The sequence below is a fragment of the Neoarius graeffei genome, chromosome 4 (assembly GCF_027579695.1).
Source record: "Neoarius graeffei isolate fNeoGra1 chromosome 4, fNeoGra1.pri, whole genome shotgun sequence".
NCBI lineage: Eukaryota > Metazoa > Chordata > Actinopteri > Siluriformes > Ariidae > Neoarius > Neoarius graeffei.
In genome coordinates, this window is record NC_083572.1 from 84749123 (window position 1) to 84767861 (window position 18739).

Sequence of the window (18739 nt, forward strand, 5' to 3'; positions counted from 1 at the left end):
ATGAGTGAAGCCACCTGGCCGCCATCTTACCACTCACATCGCGTGTATTTGGCTTGTGTGTTAAACCGTCGTATCTGATCAAATTTGCCTCAAGAAAAGTATCTCCTGACTTCTTATTCCCTTTCATTACCCCCTCTTATTTTTTTCATGGTCCAGTTTCCGTCAAATCGTGCGCTCTGATTGGCTCACGAGCGGTCCGGAATCCTACGATCCAGACCCCGGTTACGGACCTTCAGCAACTCGCTCGTTCACAACAACAACAAACATAGCAGCAATTTTTTGTCAACATTTATTTAGTAGGGATAGCGATAACGACAGTGTTCACAGCGAAAGTGAGTTTTACTACCCTGATAAAGACGAAATAAAAGAAAACATTTCAAGAGAAAGCCGAAAACGAGCTTGTAGCAGGTTTGTTCTAAATATGGTTTCCCTTTCGGGCGCTCTCATTTTCTGTTAGAATTTGGTGAAGAAAAAAATATATATATTATTTACGGGGCGGCACGGTGGCGTAGTGGTTAGCGCTGTCGCCTCACAGCACAAAGGTCCGGGTTCGAGCCCCGTGGCCGGCGAGGGCCTTTCTGTGCGGAGTTTGCATGTTCTCCCCGTGTCCGCGTGGGTTTCCTCCGGGTGCTCCGGTTTCCTCCACAGTCCAAAGACATGCAGGTTAGGTTAACTGGTGACTCTAAATTGACCGTAGGTGTGAATGTGAGTGTGAACAGTTGTCTATGTGTCAGCCCTGTGATGACCTGGTGACTTGTCCAGGGTGTACCCCGCCTTTCGCCCGTACTCAGCTGGGATAGGCTCCAGCTTGCCTGCGACCCTGTAGAACAGGATAAAGAGATGAGATGAGATATTATTTACCAGCTTAAGGTTGGTCTGTATTACCGCGAGTTGGCCTAGTGGTTAGCGTGTCCGCCTCTTGATCGCGAGTTCTACTCACAGTCGGGTCATACCAAAGACCATCATAAAAATGGCACCTACTGCTGTCTGGCAATACAGATGTGAGTGGGGAGTCAAACTCTTGCGGTTACCAGAGGACTAGCCCCCCACTGTAACCCTAGCTATGTAATAGATGAGAGGCCGAGGGCTACGGAGATTGGTGCTGCCCTATGCGCCACATGGCGTGGGAAGGACTTTGATTTGATTAAGGTCGGTCCGTATCGTGAAATACCGTGACCAAGGTCTTGAAAATACTGACCAGGGCCTCAGTCAGTATTTTCAAAGCTGAGGTCACGGTATTTCACGATACGGACATCCCAGCTGGTAAATAATATATATTTATTTCCTTAACTTCACCCATATTCCTTACACATCTTTATAATGATTTGATATAATATTAGCGTGATGACTACAATTAGACACCTTATTGATCTTTTGGCCGTTGCAAAAGTAGAAAAAACTTTCAATACGTAAATTATGCATGAATAATTACTCAGACTTCCACTGGGAAAAAAATGAGTTGATTTCCGATTATTTAGCATATCAGATCACGTGACACCGTTCCACAATTATTGACATCCAAATGATTATTTATAAAAAAAAATAAATCGGTATGTGGTTTTAAGTTAACAAAAGATAGTTTTATTTAAAATTTGTTTTACATAGACTTATATTTAGTACAAAATATCTTTTATATAAGGCGGCACGGTGGTGTAGTGGTTAGCACTGTCGCCTCACAGCAAGAAGTTCCGGGTTCGAGCCCAGCGGCTGATGAGGGCCTTTCTGTGTGGAGTTTGCATGTTCTCCCCGTGTCCGCGTGGGTTTCCTCCGGGTGCTCCGGTTTCCCCCACAGTCCAAAGACATGCAGGTTAGGTTAACTGGTGACTCTAAATTGACCGTAGGTGTGAATGTGAGTGTGAATGGTTGTCTGTGTCTATGTGTCAGCCCTGTGATGACCTGGCGACTTGTCCAGGGTGTACCCCGCCTTTCGCCCGTAGTCAGCTGGGATAGGCTCCAGCTTGCCTGCGACCCTGTAGAACAGGATAAAGCGGCTAGAGATAATGGATGGATGGATGGATCTTTTATATATCGATGTCGGTGCTTACGTAAATGAAGTCATTGTAATGTTTGTAAACAAATGAACTCAATGTTATCCTGTGTCAGAAAATCTTTTTGTTCCACTTTCTAAGTATTTTCGTAGATCACATTTTGCTAACCACTCGTTGTTGTTTGTATTAATTTCTAGTTTTGTAGTTTACCAATAAATGTCAACAGGGAATTGACATTATAACCACATGAAAATCCAGGTCAAAGGTCGATTTTTTAAATTGAGATTTTAAATTTACAGCTAAAAATATAAAATGTCTACTGATATTGTAATTTGTGGTAGATATTTACAACAAACTGCAAAAAAAAATTCTGAATGGAATAGAAAAAATCTGAATATTTCAAGCATGTAATTTTTATATGCTAGGAATTTAATTCTGATCCAATTCTATTTATTGCAATAGGATTCCAAATATCTACTTCAACAATGTTACACAAAGATCGATCCCTAACAGTTGTAAACGTCACTTAATTCCACAGGGTGTCGATAATGGTGGACACCGGTGAAAGTGATCACTATTATCGACACCTCACGTGACTTCTCAAATGCGCGTTTAGATACAAAATGGTGGCTGTCAAATGAAAGAGTAAGAAACAAAGTGGGTTTCGACAAGGAGATCATGAAATATATGTGAATTTGAAAAGTAAAAACATGATCTTTCCACCATGTTTACCTGTGATAATAACGTCCGGATTTTCCTCAAATTCCTGATTGTGCTAAAAAAAAATAATAAAATCCATCTCAGGTAACGAGCTGTCATCAGACGACCAGATCAAAGGGTGAGGAGGGTCCTCTGGTTGATTAACCAATAATCACTGCTGTAACTGAAACTCACCTCTGTAAAATTGTTTTTATTGGTAAATCTGAAAAGGTGCCAATAATTGCTCGATACAGTATATAATTTCTCAAATTACGTCACATTTCTCGATCAATTGCCAGTGAAATATAAACATGATAAATGTCTCCCGTTCACTTTGTACAGGAAATCATATATCGGCTGCCTTCTGGGAAATAAGCCGTTGACCGGGGGTCCACACAAATGACACTGCGCACGAACACGTTTAAAAATGATCGCACACTATCAATACTCACAGGTGAAATGTCCATCCACCACCTTTGACTTGACGGTTTATACAGTTCTCTGCTGCACATGCAGGCGTTTTTCTGGTCTTTTTTTCTCACCAACTACATCAATAACTTGTCCAGTTTTGTGTAGCTTCCAGTAGCCTAAATGACTGTTCCACGATGCGAGTGGTAATATGGCGGCCAGACGGCTTCACTCTGACGAGCCGATGAGCTCTCCAGATTTTTACATCGAGCTCAGTGGAATAAATTCTGACCATTACTCTCAACCAGTACATGACTGGAAAAGTACGGAGGCCTGTTTACGCCACTTAGGAAAAAAAATGAACTCACGTAGTATGTCATAATTATGAGACGTTCTTATTATGACTTTGTATCTCACAACTAATAATGACGTCATAATGATGAGCTATTAAGTCTTAATTTTGAGAAAATCGCATTTAAAAGTCATTATGAAATAGAAAGTCATCCTCATAAGAAAGAAAATTCTCATTATTGTGACATATTGTCATTATTATGAGACCTTACAGTGCCCTCCACAATTATTGCCCCCCGTAAAGCGTTGTAAAAAGGGTTAGAATAAATCCAGCTTTTGGTGAAGTCGCTTCATCTCACACTGAAAAAATGAGAAAAATCAAACCTTTAATTGAAATACATTTATTCAGAGAAAAACAATTCCCTCATCCTTATTTTCAACAAAAACACGTGTCACTATTATTGGCACCCCTGGAAAAGATAGCAAACACAATGTAACTGAAGCATGTTTCCTATTTAAATTGTACATTTTTTGAGTTGATTGGAGTGTGTAGGAATTTTCAAGCTGTAATCCATGACTTCCTGATTAACTGGGGAACAAATATGAGGTGACACAGAGGCCAAATTCCGTTAGTCATCCATCAACATGGGAAAGATAAGAGAACATCCAAACCATATGAGGGAGAAGTGTGTTTTCCTTCATAAGTCAGGGAATGGTTTTAAAAAATAGCTACTCACATGAGAATATCCATTTCTACCATTAGGGCAATAATAAAAAAAGTGGACACCAACTGGAACTGTTAAAAACTTGCCTGGAAGAGGATCCAAGTTTATTTTGCCCCATGTACACTGAGGAAGAGGAAAATCCCAAGAATCACTGTTGGTGAATTACAAGAAAAAGTAAAATCTTGGGGTTTCCAAGTCTCCAAAACCACCATCAGACTCCACCTCCATGCCAACAGGTTATTTGCAACAACAAAAAAAAAGCCTTTTCTGTCAGTTAACCACAAACATAAGCACTTAAAGTTTGCTAAACGCTACTCCAACCATGTTTTATGGTCTGATGTGACAAAAATGGAGCTTTTTAGCAATAAACACTCAAGGTGGGTCTGGTGTAAAAAGAAGGATGGCTACAATGAAAAGAGCCCGATCCCAACTGTAAAATACGGTGGAGGTTCTGTGATGCTGTGGGGCTGTCGCTCTTCCAAATGCCCTGGAAACCTCGTTAGGATACACGGCATCAGGAAACTAAAACTGGGTCGTCATTGGATCTTACAGCAGGACAATGACCTGAAGCAGATGTCCAAATCAACACAAAAATGGTTATCTGACCACAGATTCAAGCTTCTGCCCTGGCCATCTCAGTCCCCTGACCTGAACCCCAGTGAAAACCTGTGGGCTGAGCTGAAGAGGAAAGAGCACAGGACCTGGATTAAAACGAGGTCATTATCAGTACAAGCTAGAAGCACCATTTTTGATACATACTGCCAAAACAAAACAAAAAAAACCCTCTCTGTATTAAACATTCCCTCATATTACAGATCATATACATGTCACACACTCCAAAGTACACTCTCAGAAAACAAAGTACATTATTGTACCTTTAGGGGTACAATGGCTCGTCACTGAGGCAGTACCCTTGAAGGTACTTATTTGTACCTTTTATATACTGCTTGGGAACCTTTTTGACCCGAGAAAGGTACACGTGGTTACCCTGAAGTCCAAAAATAAGTCCTAGGGGGTACATTAGTGCAGATTTACAGTATCTTGGGGGGCAGAAATGGACTCCTACTGTACTCCTATTTCTGACAGTGTAGCTCAGACACAGTATATTAGATTAAACATTCATCTCTATTCCTGGCTCATGCCCATTTCCCTGCAGAGCTTTAGATTATCCCAATACACCTGATCCACTTCATGCTTGAAGCATGGAAACTTTAAACTGTACATGATTCAAGTTCAGGATCCATGTATTAGATTGTCTCGACGCCAGTCAAAAAGTGCATCAAAGCATCTTTACTGAGGAACCTGGTCTCCCCACTATGCTGACACACCAACTCAAACACAGGCTGCTCCTCCATGGCCTTATTCCCAACCACCACCACATACGGGTAACCCAGAATGTTAGCATCTTTTAACCGCTTCCCAATGGTCAACTGCGTTCTGTCATCCAGAACCACCTCTCCTTTTAAATTTGGTAAATTGTTTCCTAAGCTTTGGGCGAGTTCTTCTGCCAAGTGGATGGCTTCAGCGGCTTTGCTGCCCTTTTTGGGGGGCAGGATGCACACTTGATAAGGCGCGAGTAGCCCAGGCCAGCGAATGGACTCCTCAGAGGAGAGCACCTCAATGGATGCAGCAAGGATGCGATTCACACCGAGGCCAAAACAGCCCATCTCCGTCACTGAAGGCTTGTTCTGAGCGTTAACAAATGTAGCATGAAACACCTTGGAATATTTCGTTCCAAGATAGAAGGTATGTCCCAGTTCAATGCCTTTTGATTCAGTCAGATGAGTCGCATGGCACTGAGGGCAGTCAGTTTGACCCGGTTCCACGGTTTCAACGTTAGCAGAGAAGCCGCAATTCCCACACATCAGCAGATGGTCTTCCCCTATATCAGCTGGCAGATGAAACTCGTGCGAGAGTGTTCCTCCGATATTGCCAGTAGCAGCCTGCACCTGTACCCACCTCAGACCAAGACGGTCAAACAGGCGTGAGTAGGCATGGCACACAGAGTGGTAGGTATGGAGGGCAGCTTCCTCACTGATGTCAAACGAGTACATGTCTTTCATGTAGAACTCTCGGCCTCGGAGCAATCCAAACTTCGGCTTCTGCTCATCACGGAATTTTCGGGTGACCTACAAAAATCAGAACTATAAATGAAATCTATAAAGTACGACAAAAAGTACAACAAAGAAACTCCAATCTGTAGTCAATACCTGGTAAAGCAGCAGCGGAAGCTGTTTATAAGACAACGTGCTCTGAGATGCCAGCAGTTCTGTGACTGCCTCCTCGTGGGTTGGGCCGAGACAGTACTCCGCATTGTGTCGATCACGCAGCCTGAACATCTCCTTCCCCATGAGCTCCCAACGCCCACTCCGTTTCCAGAGCTCCGCTCCGCACAGAGCTGGCATGTCCACTTTCTGCCCACCGATAGCCTGCATTTCCTCATCAATGAGCCTCACGAGCTTCTCCATGGAGCGCAGGGCAGAAGGAAGGTAGTAGAAGCAGCCTGGGTTGGTGCTGTGAATGAGACCAGCCTGCAGCATTAACCTCTGGCTGCGGCAAGTCATGTCGCCCATATCCTGGCCTTCACGGAGGTTTGAAGGCTGAAAGAGCCGTGATACCAGAGGTGTCGGAGTCACTGGTTTGGAGGAAACACGAACTGAGCACTGTGATGTTTGTGGATGGCAGTGGTGACTCCTTCTACATGCTTGGCTCAGTGATCTGGGTAGTAGGGCACATGCTTTGCGGCAACAAAGGTGCGTCAACGCCTCCATTGTGAATGCTTCGGTTTAAAAAAATCTTTAAGGGAAAACAGATAAGAAAACGTGAAGGAATATTTAACAGTTATTCCATGAAATCGAGTCGTACACGAGCTGATAGCCGACAAGGCATGTCGCACCGAGTTGACTATAATCCATGTACAATGAGATTGACTGGAATAGCTGTTTTATTCTATCCACATTCACATGATTTTAAGAAACAGAGCATTTTTATCTTTTGCAAATTCGATAAATAAAAACTTTATACAAAACACCTGACAAAATCATTTCTGCTTAGAATTTAAACAAACTGGCGAAATGACAGAAGCAATTTGTGAAAAATGTGATGATAATTCTTGAAAAAAAAAAAGATATGTTCTTACCATCAAATACTTTCGTTCTATATTTTGTTGCTTTTTTGTATTTTTGGGGGTTTAGTTTTCGAGTTTTTATTTCGTCCTCAGTTGGTTCAGCAACACGCTCCGCCATTTTGTTTTTCTCTACTCACGGTATATGAGCTGATAACCTAGTAGTAGAGTAGCCAATCAGAGCACACGATTGCTCATATCCAGTGAATGTGGATAAAATAATTGCTTTTATCTTCATGATCATTTGCTAAAGTTTTAGGCTCATTCATGTTTATCTTTGAGTCTCTAACTGTATGTTAAATGTGATTTAAGCGTCTGAATACATCTCCTGGTCTCCTCTCTATCTGTGGAAGACCTTTCTCAACTGTAGATTGAACTGATGTCAGTTTTATGAAGGTATACATCTGATGTGCAAACAGCTGATCCTTCAGGATCAATAAAGTATCTACTTATCTATCGATGTACAGTTTTGGATGGTTCCACAGACACCTGATAGATCTTCTTTCAGTTGGTCCTGTTAGGGGTTGCCACAGTGGACCTGTTCTGCATATTTGATTTGGCTTAGGTTTTACACCGGATGCCCTTCCTGACGCATCCCTCCCCAGTCTATCCGGGCTTGGGACTGGCGCTAAGTATGCACTGGCCTGTGTAACCCCAGTGGCTGGGTATTTTAACTAATCTGCATGTATTTGGACTGTAGAGGGAAACCAGGGCACCCGAAGGAAACTCACGTAAACACGGGGAGAACGTGCAAACTCCACGCAGAAAGACCCTTGGTAAAGGCACCCGATAGATTATAGATCATACAATAGATCTAAAAACAATTTATACCCAAGTCTCACCCTTGCTTTAATGGATACTCTCACGTGGCTGCAAGGTGACTGTTGCTGTAATCGTGAAGACTGTCTTGTGCTCATCTCAGGACTTCACAGTATGCTCATACTGGACATCCTTTCAACACATTATACTACACCTGTATACAACAATGATCTATAATCCCACTATCCTGTTACCCAGACACTCTGTGCCTCCTCATGTCCTCTCAGGGAGTTTTCCCTTGCCACCGCTCACTGAGGATCTAAATCAACATCTGGATTTCTATAGTATAGACATTGAAACAAGTTACTTTTGACTTCAGCCCAAAGTCAACAAATGAGTAGTCGACGCAGTTACGTCAAAATATCGTGTCCAAACCGGAAATATTATTCTGGAGCAGCTGTTTATTAATAACAGTAACAATAACATACTGTATACACTTAAGAGCTAAAGCCTTATGGGTCATTCCACGTCAATTCAACCGGGGCCCATGCACTTAGGTCTCAAAAAATTCTGAAAAAAAATCACCAGATGTGCCCATGTTACCGAGGAGAAACACTGTACATTTATTTGAATGTAAGATGCAGGGCTCGAAATTAACTTTTTTTCTTTGTGTCCCCCAGTGGTCCCGAATTATGTGTTGTATTGTCCCGAATGGAAGCAATAGTGTCCCCATTTTTTTCCTCTCTGAAATAACCAGTGGTTAATATTATCATATGAAGTTACTATTATATTTGTAACTATACGATTTTGAACCCTTTATATCATTTTTACAATAAGTCACAAAACACAAGTGACACATGTCCAATACATCATCTACTTCAAAATTACAGTTATTGCATTCTCAGTTTATTAAACTTTGGTGATCTCACTGTATGAATAGATACCCGTTTATTTAAAGGGGGCCAACTAGCTCATTCAGAAAATGTTTCAACTCCCTACATCTGCAGTACACTTTAGCTGAAAATAAGACCCCTTTTATGTTTGTTTCATCTACTTATACCTTGAATATCTGTTGGCATATATAAGGCCAACTTATCATTTTCACCATTACCGTTATCCATTTTTATGTAATATACCTGTTGCCCCATTCAGAGATGTTTTGAAAGCCATCAGCCATAACCATCAATGGATGAAATGCACACCCATGTTGCAAGCAGTACAATAGAAGGTTTGACCCAAAAAACGAAATATTTTAATCCAGTCTACAGTGTAAAATAAAGGAAAAACGCCATCCAATCATATCGAGGTACCACCTCAAAATGATTGGATACTGACACGTCAATCAGACTGAAGCCCGCGAGCAGCCCGCCCTTCTGTGTGTGTGTGTGAGAGCGAGCAGAGTGTCACACAGAGCGCAGGATTCTCTCAGTGCGCTCCTTCCAAACAACGGGGATTTACACGAAAACGGAAGGAGATATTCACAAAATTCTTTCACAGTGAGCGCCACAAGGCTCTCCTGAACACACGGATGTAATTTTTTTGTCTGTAGTGTAAAAAATGAGGTCACTAGAGCGAGTTAAAAACGAGTGACTTTTCTGCCACGTTTATAATGGGAGTCTATGGGGCTGCGCGGCTGTGCTCTCGTTACTTTCAGGCTTCTCATTCAAAAACAGTAAATCCTATCGCTCAGGTAGACACATTGTGTGAATCAGGACAAGTGTGGCGACTACTTTTGAGAAAATTGTGTGTGTGGAGTGAAAATTGGGGCTGAAAACACAGTTTAAATGAGAGAGTTTGAGCTATTTTTCCAAGCTCTTTACACTCTAACTTAACGAGCTCCACTAGCGTGTAACGCAATAGACACCCATTATAAAGCCGGGCTTTCTCAGGCTTTATAAGGGGGAGGGGGGGGGGGGGGGGGGGTGGAGACGCGGGGGGTGGGAGTGTTTCTTTTCAAAATATGGCTTGCGGGAACCGTTATTCCAAAATCTTGTACTGCACCTTTAATGTAGAACTTTTTTTCTAGATCTATTTTTTTTCCATTGTCCCGGGATTGTCCCAGATATGATAATTTTGTGTCCCGATGACATTTTTTATGGTCCCCGGGACATCGGGACACCGTTAGTTTCGAGCGCTGGTAAGATGTATACTTTCCATGTTATAGCCAGTTTTACTGGCGGAGGGGGGGGTGTCAATTTTGCTCAGACTCTTTTTTTTTTTTTTTGTCAAAGTTCACAAGCCCATAGCTCAAGAACTAAACCATGTAGGAGGCTCACATTTTGCATGCTGGTACATAAATAGGAATAGTATGTAGCAAAACTGTCATTTTGGGTCTGGATGATCCTGCATGGTCATAGCACTCCCTCAAAGATGATCAAAATTTTATTGGAGTTTTTGGCTGTGCTCTGTTTAGGCCTTCAGAAGACAGACATATTTCTACCCAACATAGGCTCTTGATTTTTTTTTCCCTTATTGAGATAAGTAGAAACACTCTCAAAAAAAGCAATAAACAGAAAGGAAACTCTATCAGTGTTTGAACAGAAGACCTCACAAGTCTGACAAATCATTTTGGATGTCATTTTCAGAGCACCGTAACACCTTGTGGGAATGTGCAGATTTTTTAAATATTTTTTTCTTTATTCTCCATGATCCCTTCTTTTTAAAAACACCAATTTGGCTTGTCTAAGGCCCTGTCCACACAGCAACGGATTCAGGTGAATCTGATAAAATTGTTTATCGTTTCGGCCTGGCGTCCACACGGCACTGGCGTTTTGGGTGCCCCAAAACTAAATCTTTTGAGAACGGGTTCCAGAGTGAAAAAATCTGGCAACGGCGCCGTTGCGAAGTCGTCTGGATGAGTAGAACGGATTTGTTTACGATGACGTCACAACCACATGACTGTGAGTGCTTCACGCCGGGTAGAAGTGTAACGAACTCGATGCGAGTTGTCAACAAATCCTATAACTTGGTTCATGAAACGTGCTTACAAAATATTTTCACTGTGAATATTTATTGTGTAATGGTGCAAAGTGAGAGAGAGAGAGAGAGAGAGAGAATAGCCCTTAGGGCAGAGTCTTTAGTCCAAACACTGCGGAAGCAGTACCAAACCACGCACCGCCCGTGCGCTTTCCAAAAACAAAAACAATCCCGCCAGCAAACATAGGAAAAAAAAAGGAGCGATCTCACCTCTTCAGATGTTGGTTTAAGTCCGACAAAACATTCCTCAAAAAGGGCGTAGAAGAACAAAGTAATCCATCAACGTGTAGCATTCAATTTATTCCGGACCATTAAAGAATTCTGGAGGATATCAGAATGTTGGCGTACCGGCTTCCATCTACCCCCATTCATTCCTCTTTCCGCGTCTTTCGTTTTACGCTACTGATTAATAATCAAAACTTTATGTGGCTAATGCTACAGAAGAAGGGGTTTATGCGCATGCGTCTACTTCTATTGTTCTGGTGTCTCCGATGGGACCGTCTTACAGCGCACGTAGAGGTGTGGCATGTGTATTGCATCGTTTTCAGCAAGCGTTGCGTTGCCATATGAACCTGATATTTTACTGATCCATTGCCCATGCGGACGCGATATTTAAAAAAAAAAAAAAATCTCGTTGCCGTTGTCGTGTGGATATAGCCTTACTCGAATCATTTTCCACCCTGAACATGGGCAAAATGCACCACTGAGAGCAATATGTTTTCTATAACATTAATGTAAAGAGTAAATAACCAAAGGCCAATTTTGCCCTGACATGATCACCCGAGAGCGCCTGTGCAGGGGTGGAGGGATCCTTTCCAATTTCAATGATTCAGTGATTTTAGGGGCACCTGTGGTTACTCTCAATATTAACTATTATACTCTCAATATAAACTATTTTAATGCATACTTATATATGAGTGATTCCACGCTTATGGGTACTGAAATGGGGACATGAACTTATTCACCTAAAACCATTTCTCTTTTTACCATCAGGTCACAAAACATGTAATCTTTAATGAATGATATGTTAAAAGATAACTTTAATTTTCTGAGATGTAATAAAAACATATTTATATGCCAAAGTCAAGCCTATGAGTTCCAAAATGATGTCTGTTACATTACTTCTGTTACGATTGTCCATCTCGCGTCTGTTACAAATTAATTACAATCTAGCTATATACCATGTTAATCTTATTGAAAGAATGTGTATGTTTATTCTACTGCACATGTTTATTAATTATATTTGCTAAAACATCACCTTCCTATGTTTCAAAAAGTAATTCTACATTGTTAAAATTGAGAATATATATGTCCACAACACTTCTGTTACGTTCTGACTTTGGCATATAAATATGTTTTTATTACATCTCAGAAAATTAAAGTTATCTTTTAACATATCATTCATTAAAGATTACATGTTTTGTGACCTGATGGTAAAAACAGATAAGTTCATGTCCCCATTTCAGTACCCATAAGCGTGGAATCACTCATATATATTTTTTATTATTTATGTATATGTGTGTATAGAGTCTACCTGTAATGTGCAATTTTTCCGAGCCTCTCAATAAGGCAATTTTTCTATACTTTTTCACAGTAGATAATGCAAATAGCCCTCTGTATTTAATCCTTTGTTTGTCTAATTTTTATTTCAGTTTTATTTGTTATCTGTTTGACATTTTCTTGCTACTGTAACACGTGAATTTCCCCAATGTGGGATGAATAAAGTGAATCTAGTCTAATCTAATCTGTTATAGAAAACATATTGCTCTCAATGGTGCATTTTGCCCATGTTCAGGGTGGAAAATAAAAAAGAAAGATTCGAGTAAGACAAGCCAAATTGGTGTTTTTAAAAAGAAGGGATCATGGAAAATAAAGAAAAAATATATTAAAAACTCTGCACATTCCCACAAGGTGTTACGGTGCTCTGAAAATGACATCCAAAATGATTTGTCAGACTTGTGAGGTCTTCTGTTCAAACACTGATAGAGTTTCCTTTCTGTTTATTGCTTTTTTTGAGAGTGTTTCTACTTATCTCAATAAGGGAAAAAAAAATCAAGAGCCTATGTTGGGTAGAAATATGTCTGTCTTCTGAAGGCCTAAACAGAGCACAGCCAAAAACTCCAATAAAATTTTGATCATCTTTGAGGGAGTGCTATGACCATGCAGGATCATCCAGACCCAAAATGACAGTTTTGCTACATACTATTCCTATTTATGTACCAGCATGCAAAATTTGAGCTTCCTACATGGTTTAGTTCTTGAGCTATGGGCTTGTGAACTTTGACAACAAAAAAAAAAGTCTGAACAAAATTGACACCCCCTCCGCCAGTAAAACTGGCTGTAACATGGAAAGTATACATCTTACATTCAAATAAATGTGCAGTGTTTCTCCTCGGTAACATGGGCACATCTGGTGATTTTTTCAGAATTTTTTGAGACCTAAGTCCCCGGTTGAATTAACGTGGAATGACCCTTACAGAAATATTAGCATAGCATTAGCAGTGAAGACAAAGTAAACCAAGAACACAACATTAAACCAACTTACCGTGTATAATAATTTTTAAATCCAGTTTTTAATTATCATACAAGAAATTATATTTTCAATAAAACATGATGCAGAAATTGAATCAAGTCCAAAGATATAACAGCATGGACGGTAGAGTCGACACGCAGGCTGTATTCCAATCCCCTTAATACTGCCTTTACAAGTACACTACATAGAGGATGAAACAGTGGTTTCTACAGCCACCAGACATGGCAGCCATTTTGAAGTGAACCCGTTTCTTCTTCGGCGGAATGGCGCGTGTTGTGTAGCGGCAAGGTGTCTATCTACTGCCACCTGGCGGTGACGTGGCTGTTTGTTTTGTGAGCGAGGCCCGTTACCATGGATACAGTAAACGAACGCATGCAGTGAGAGTTGAGTGAGGAGGAGAGAGCGACTCCAACACCGCGGCGCAGCAGAGGAAGCCGACTTTGAAACCGATCCCGTAAGTTGTTCCTTTCTGGATACAATGCCTGTTTTGCGTAAAGAACAAGTGTTTATTTGAGCAAACGCTACTTCACTTCAGCGAATGCGTTTTTCTGAAATTAGCAAAACGTGACCAGAATCAGAATCAGAACCGAGTTTACTGCCGAGTCCATTCTCACAACACACAGCGGTGCTTGAAAGTTTGTGAACCCTTTAGAATGTTCTATATTTCTGCATAAATATGATCTAAAACAAGATCAGATTTTCACACAAGTCCTAAAAGTAGATAAAGAGAACCCAGTTAAACAAATGAGACAAAAATATTATACTTGATCATTTATTTATTGAGGAAAATGATCCAATATTACATATCTGTGAGTGGCAAAAGTATGTGAACCTTTGCTTTCAGTATCTGGTGTGACCCCCTTGTGCAGCAATAACTGCAACTAAACGTTTCTGGTAACTGTTGATCAGTCCTGCACACCGGCTTGGAGGAATTTTAGCCCATTCCTCCGTACAGAACAGCTTCAACTCTGGGATGTTGGTGGGTTTCCTCACATGAACTGCTCGCTTCAGATCCTTCCACAACATTTCGATTGGATTAAGGTCAGGACTTTGACTTGACCATTCCAACACATTAACTTTATTCTTCTTTAACCATTCTTTGGTAGAACGACTTGTGTGCTTAGGGTCGTTGTCTTGCTGCATGACCCACCTTCTCTTGAGATTCAGTTCATGGACAGATGTCCTGACATTTTCCTTTAGAATTCACTGGTTTAATTCAGAATTCATTGCTCCATCAATGATAGCAAGCCGTCCTGGCCCAGATGCAGCAAAACAGGCCCAAACCATGATACTACCACCACCATGTTTCACAGATGGGATAAGGTTCTTATGCTGGAATGCAGCGTTTTCCTTTCTCCAAACATAACGCTTCTCATTGAAACCAAAAAGTTCTATTTTGGTCTCATCCATCCACAAAACATTTTTCCAATAGCCTTCTGGCTTGTCCATGTGATCTTTAGCAAACTGCAGACAAGCAGCAATGTTCTTTTTGGGCGGCACGACGGGGCCAACTGGTAGATTAAACTCTTACCGAAGCCAGTCGGGAGCAAGGCGAAAGCGTCCTTCCTTTCAATAAATACCTCCAGGGCTGCTCTTTGCTCCGTTTTCAATGAGAACTTCCCCTTGAATGCTTTCAATACAGCATCTACCGCTGTGTTAAAGGCTTGCCGCTGCTCCATGTTCGTGATGTGAATGAAGCGCTTCCGGCATAGATTCTGTAAACAATCTATGGCTTCCGGTCACAGTTCTACTACGTCAGTGCCTTGAACACGCCTCTACCCAGGGCCGTTGGAGATGCTCAAAGTTAATTGGTTCCCGATTTTTCGGGAGCTTGGAAGAGCTGTAGATAGCTTGCCTGGCCAGACTAAGCTCGCAACAGGCCCTCGTGTTGCGTCACGTTTAGGATGGGCGGGCCCAGGCTAGCTCTTATCCAGAGCGACGTACAACGTACCTGGAGCAGCCTGAGGAGCAGTTAGGGGTTAGATGCCTTGCTCAAGGGCACTTCAACCATTGCTGCTGGTAAAAAGTTCTCCAAATCTCACTGTTAGAGAATTGCATCAAAGAGTAGCATCTTGGGGTCACAAAGTCTCCATAACAACCATCAGGCGCTATCTACATGCCAACAAGCTGTTTGGGAGGCATGCACGGAAAAAGCCTTTTCTCACTTACAAGCATAAACATCTGGAGTTCGCTAAGCGGTACTGGGACTTCAACTGGGACCGTATGCTTTGGTCGGATGAGACCAAGATAGAGCTTTTTGTCAACAAACACTCTAATACATCACAAAATATGAGTATGCGGAAAAGCACCTCATGCCCACTGTGAAGTATGGGGGAGGATCGGTGACGCTGTGGGCCTGTTTCTCTTCCAAAGGCCCCGGGAACCTTGTTAGGGTGCATGGCATCATGAACTCTTTGAAATACCAGGACATTTTAAATCAAAATCTGGTGGCCTCTGCCCGAAAGCTGAAGATGGGTCGTCACTGGGTCTTTCAGCAAGATAATGACCCTAAACATGTGGCCAAATCTACACAAAAATGGTTCACCAGACACAAAATCAAGCTCCTGTCATGGCCATCTCAGTCCCCAGACCTCAATCCAATTGAAAACCTGTGGGGTGAGCTGAAGAGGAGAGTGCATAGGAGAGGACCCAGGACTCTGGATGATTTAGGCTACATCCACACGGCAACGAGATTTTTTTTTTTTTAAATATCGCGTCCACATGGGCAACGGATCAGTAAAATATCAAGTTCATGTGGCAACGCAACGCTTGCTGAAAACGATGCAATACACATGCCACACCTCTACGTGCGCTGTAAGACGGTCCCATCGGAGACACCAGAACAATAGAAGTAGACCCATGCGCATAACTGCGCATGCGCACAGTGACTATCCCTGTCACTGTCACACGCACACACTTTCTCACTCCCTATCCTATGGATATAGTCCCTTTAAAATCACATGCTCGTTTTTTGAATGGAGACGCGGAAAGAGGAATGAACGGGGGTAGATGGAAGCCGGTACGCCAACATTCTGATATCCTCTAGAATTCTTTAATGGTCCGGAATAAATTGAATGCTACACGTTGATGGATTACTTTGTTCTTCTACGCCCTTTTTGAGGAATGTATTGTCGGACTTAAACCAACATCTGAAGAGGTGAGATCGCTCCTTTTTTTTCCCTATTTTTGCTGGCGGGATTGACTCTGTCCTAAGGGCTATTCTCTCACTCTCTCTCTCTCTCTCTCTCTCTGTCTCTCTCTCACTTTGCACCATTACACAATAAATATTCACAGTGAAAAATATTTTGTAAGCGCGTTTCATGAACCAAGTTATAGGATTTGTTGACAACTCGCATCGAGTTCGTTACACTTCTACCCGGCGTGAAGCACATGTGGTTGTGACGTCATTGTAAACAAATCTGTTCTACTCATCCAGACGACTTCGCAACAGCTCGGTTGCCAGATTTTTTCACTCTGGAACCGTTCTCAAAAGATTTCATTTTGGGGCACCCAAAACGCCGGTGCCGTGTGGACGCCAGGCCGAAACAATAAACAATTTTATCAGATTCTCCTGAATCCGTTGCCGTGTGGACAGGGCCTTAGAGAGATTGTGCAAAGAGGAATGGTCGAATATCCCCCTCTCTGTATTCTCCCATCTTGTGAAATGTTATAGGAGAAGATTAAGTGCTGTCTTGTTGGCAAAAGGGGGTTGTACAAAGTATTAACATCAGGGGTGCCAATAATTGTGGAACACATGATTTCATGTAAAAGAAATATTTCTTAATGTGGGATTTTTTTCCCACTGAATAAATGCACTTGAATTAAAGGTTGGATTTTTTCTCTTTTTTTGCATTGTCCTATATTATATATTTTTTAAAATGAATTTATTAGAAGCCTAAGAACATATCTTAACGAGGGGTGCCAATAATTGTGGAGGGCACTGTATATACTGTGATTCATTATTACAATACAACATGAAGATAAAGTTAAGATGGTATCAGTAGTAATAAGATTTTATGACTACAGTAAAGGCAAATGAAGTAAATTTTACTTTTACACTACAAATTGTGTTGTGTCAGTTGGCCATACTTTACAGATACTACAATACTTTTGACAATTTAAAGCAACATATAGACTTTAAATCAGAATCAGAAATACTTTAATTCCCAGGTATGTGGACACACACGAGGAATTTGACTCCGGTTCACTTATGCCGCTTTTCCACTACAAACGCGGCTGAGTCGGGCTGAGCCGTGCCGTGCTGAGTCGAGCTGAGTGGGGCTGTTGGAGTTGCATTTCGACTACCACCGCGCTGAACCGTGCTGGCTGGAAGTGGGTGGACACATTGGGTGGAGTTAGCGAAAGTGGGTGGACGTCACGTGATGTCGTTAAGCGGCGCAAACAGTGACATCAGTGACCTTTTAAGCGGTAGTCTCACGACCCGGATAGTAAACAATAAACATGGAGGACATGGAGTCGTTAGTGTTGCTGGTCTTGGTGCTGTGGCTTGTTGTCACCGACAACGCCAACAGATACTGGCAAGACCGTACAGATGAGGCGAGGCGCATAAGGCTCCAGAAATTCTCGTAATTTGTAATTCTTCTTCTTCTTCTTCTGGGTTTATGGTGTTTACAGATCCCAGCGTGCTCGCGGGGCGTGTGTGGGCGTGTGAGGACACTCCTCCTCACCAATCAGTGCACAGGGGAGTGTCTGCTCACGCCCCCAGCCCCACTCGGCTCGGTTTGGCTCGCTTCAGCCCCACTCCAAAACCGTGTGAGTTTTGGGTGCTAAGCAGGGCTGAAGCGAGCTGAGTCGTGCTGGTTTGAGATAGTCGAAACGCGAGCCGTGTCGGGCTGAAGTGAGCTGAAGCGAGCTGAAGTGAGCTGAAAAAGGGTAGTGGAAAAGGGCCATTAGCTCTCATAGTACAAAACAGATAAAAAAGCATAGACACAAAATCAAACAAACAAGCAAACAACAACAACAAAAATAGGTGCATAGTGCAAAGTAGTCCTGGTAAGTCAAGTATGGAATAGTATGGTCACATTAAAAAAAGGTCACATTTGGGATCTGGTGTTGGGTGAGGGTCTGAGATGAGATCTTTTTTTTTCTGTTTTTACTCTGATGTACTATTTCTCTCATGTTCTTTCTATCTTTAACCTTTCAGTTTCCTTCCTTGGTAACTTTCCACCCTTCACAAGCACAATATTTATTTCAAGAAAAATACATTTCATGATGA

General features: G+C 41.9%; 1 protein-coding gene across 1 annotated transcript; it reads right to left on the bottom strand.

The window, feature by feature from the left end:
• Window positions 1-3771: 3771 nt before the first annotated feature.
• On the bottom strand, window positions 3772-13722 carry pars2 (prolyl-tRNA synthetase 2, mitochondrial). Its single transcript, XM_060918347.1, has 3 exons — window positions 13516-13722; window positions 6322-6907; window positions 3772-6240 (listed from the first exon to the last, which is right to left on the bottom strand). The coding sequence occupies exons 2-3, from the start codon at window positions 6880-6882 to the stop codon at window positions 5359-5361; spliced, it is 1443 nt and encodes a 480-aa protein (XP_060774330.1). The 5' UTR covers window positions 6883-6907; window positions 13516-13722; the 3' UTR covers window positions 3772-5358.
• Window positions 13723-18739: the final 5017 nt, after the last annotated feature.

Coding starts and splice junctions, on each gene's coding strand:
- pars2 (XM_060918347.1), bottom strand. CDS start 6,882: ATGGAGGCGTTGACGCACCTTTGTTGCCGCAAAGCATGTGCCCTACTA. Junction 6,241..6,321: donor TTCCGCTGCTGCTTTACCAG/GTATTGACTACA, acceptor TGATTTTTGTAG/GTCACCCGAAAATTCCGTGA.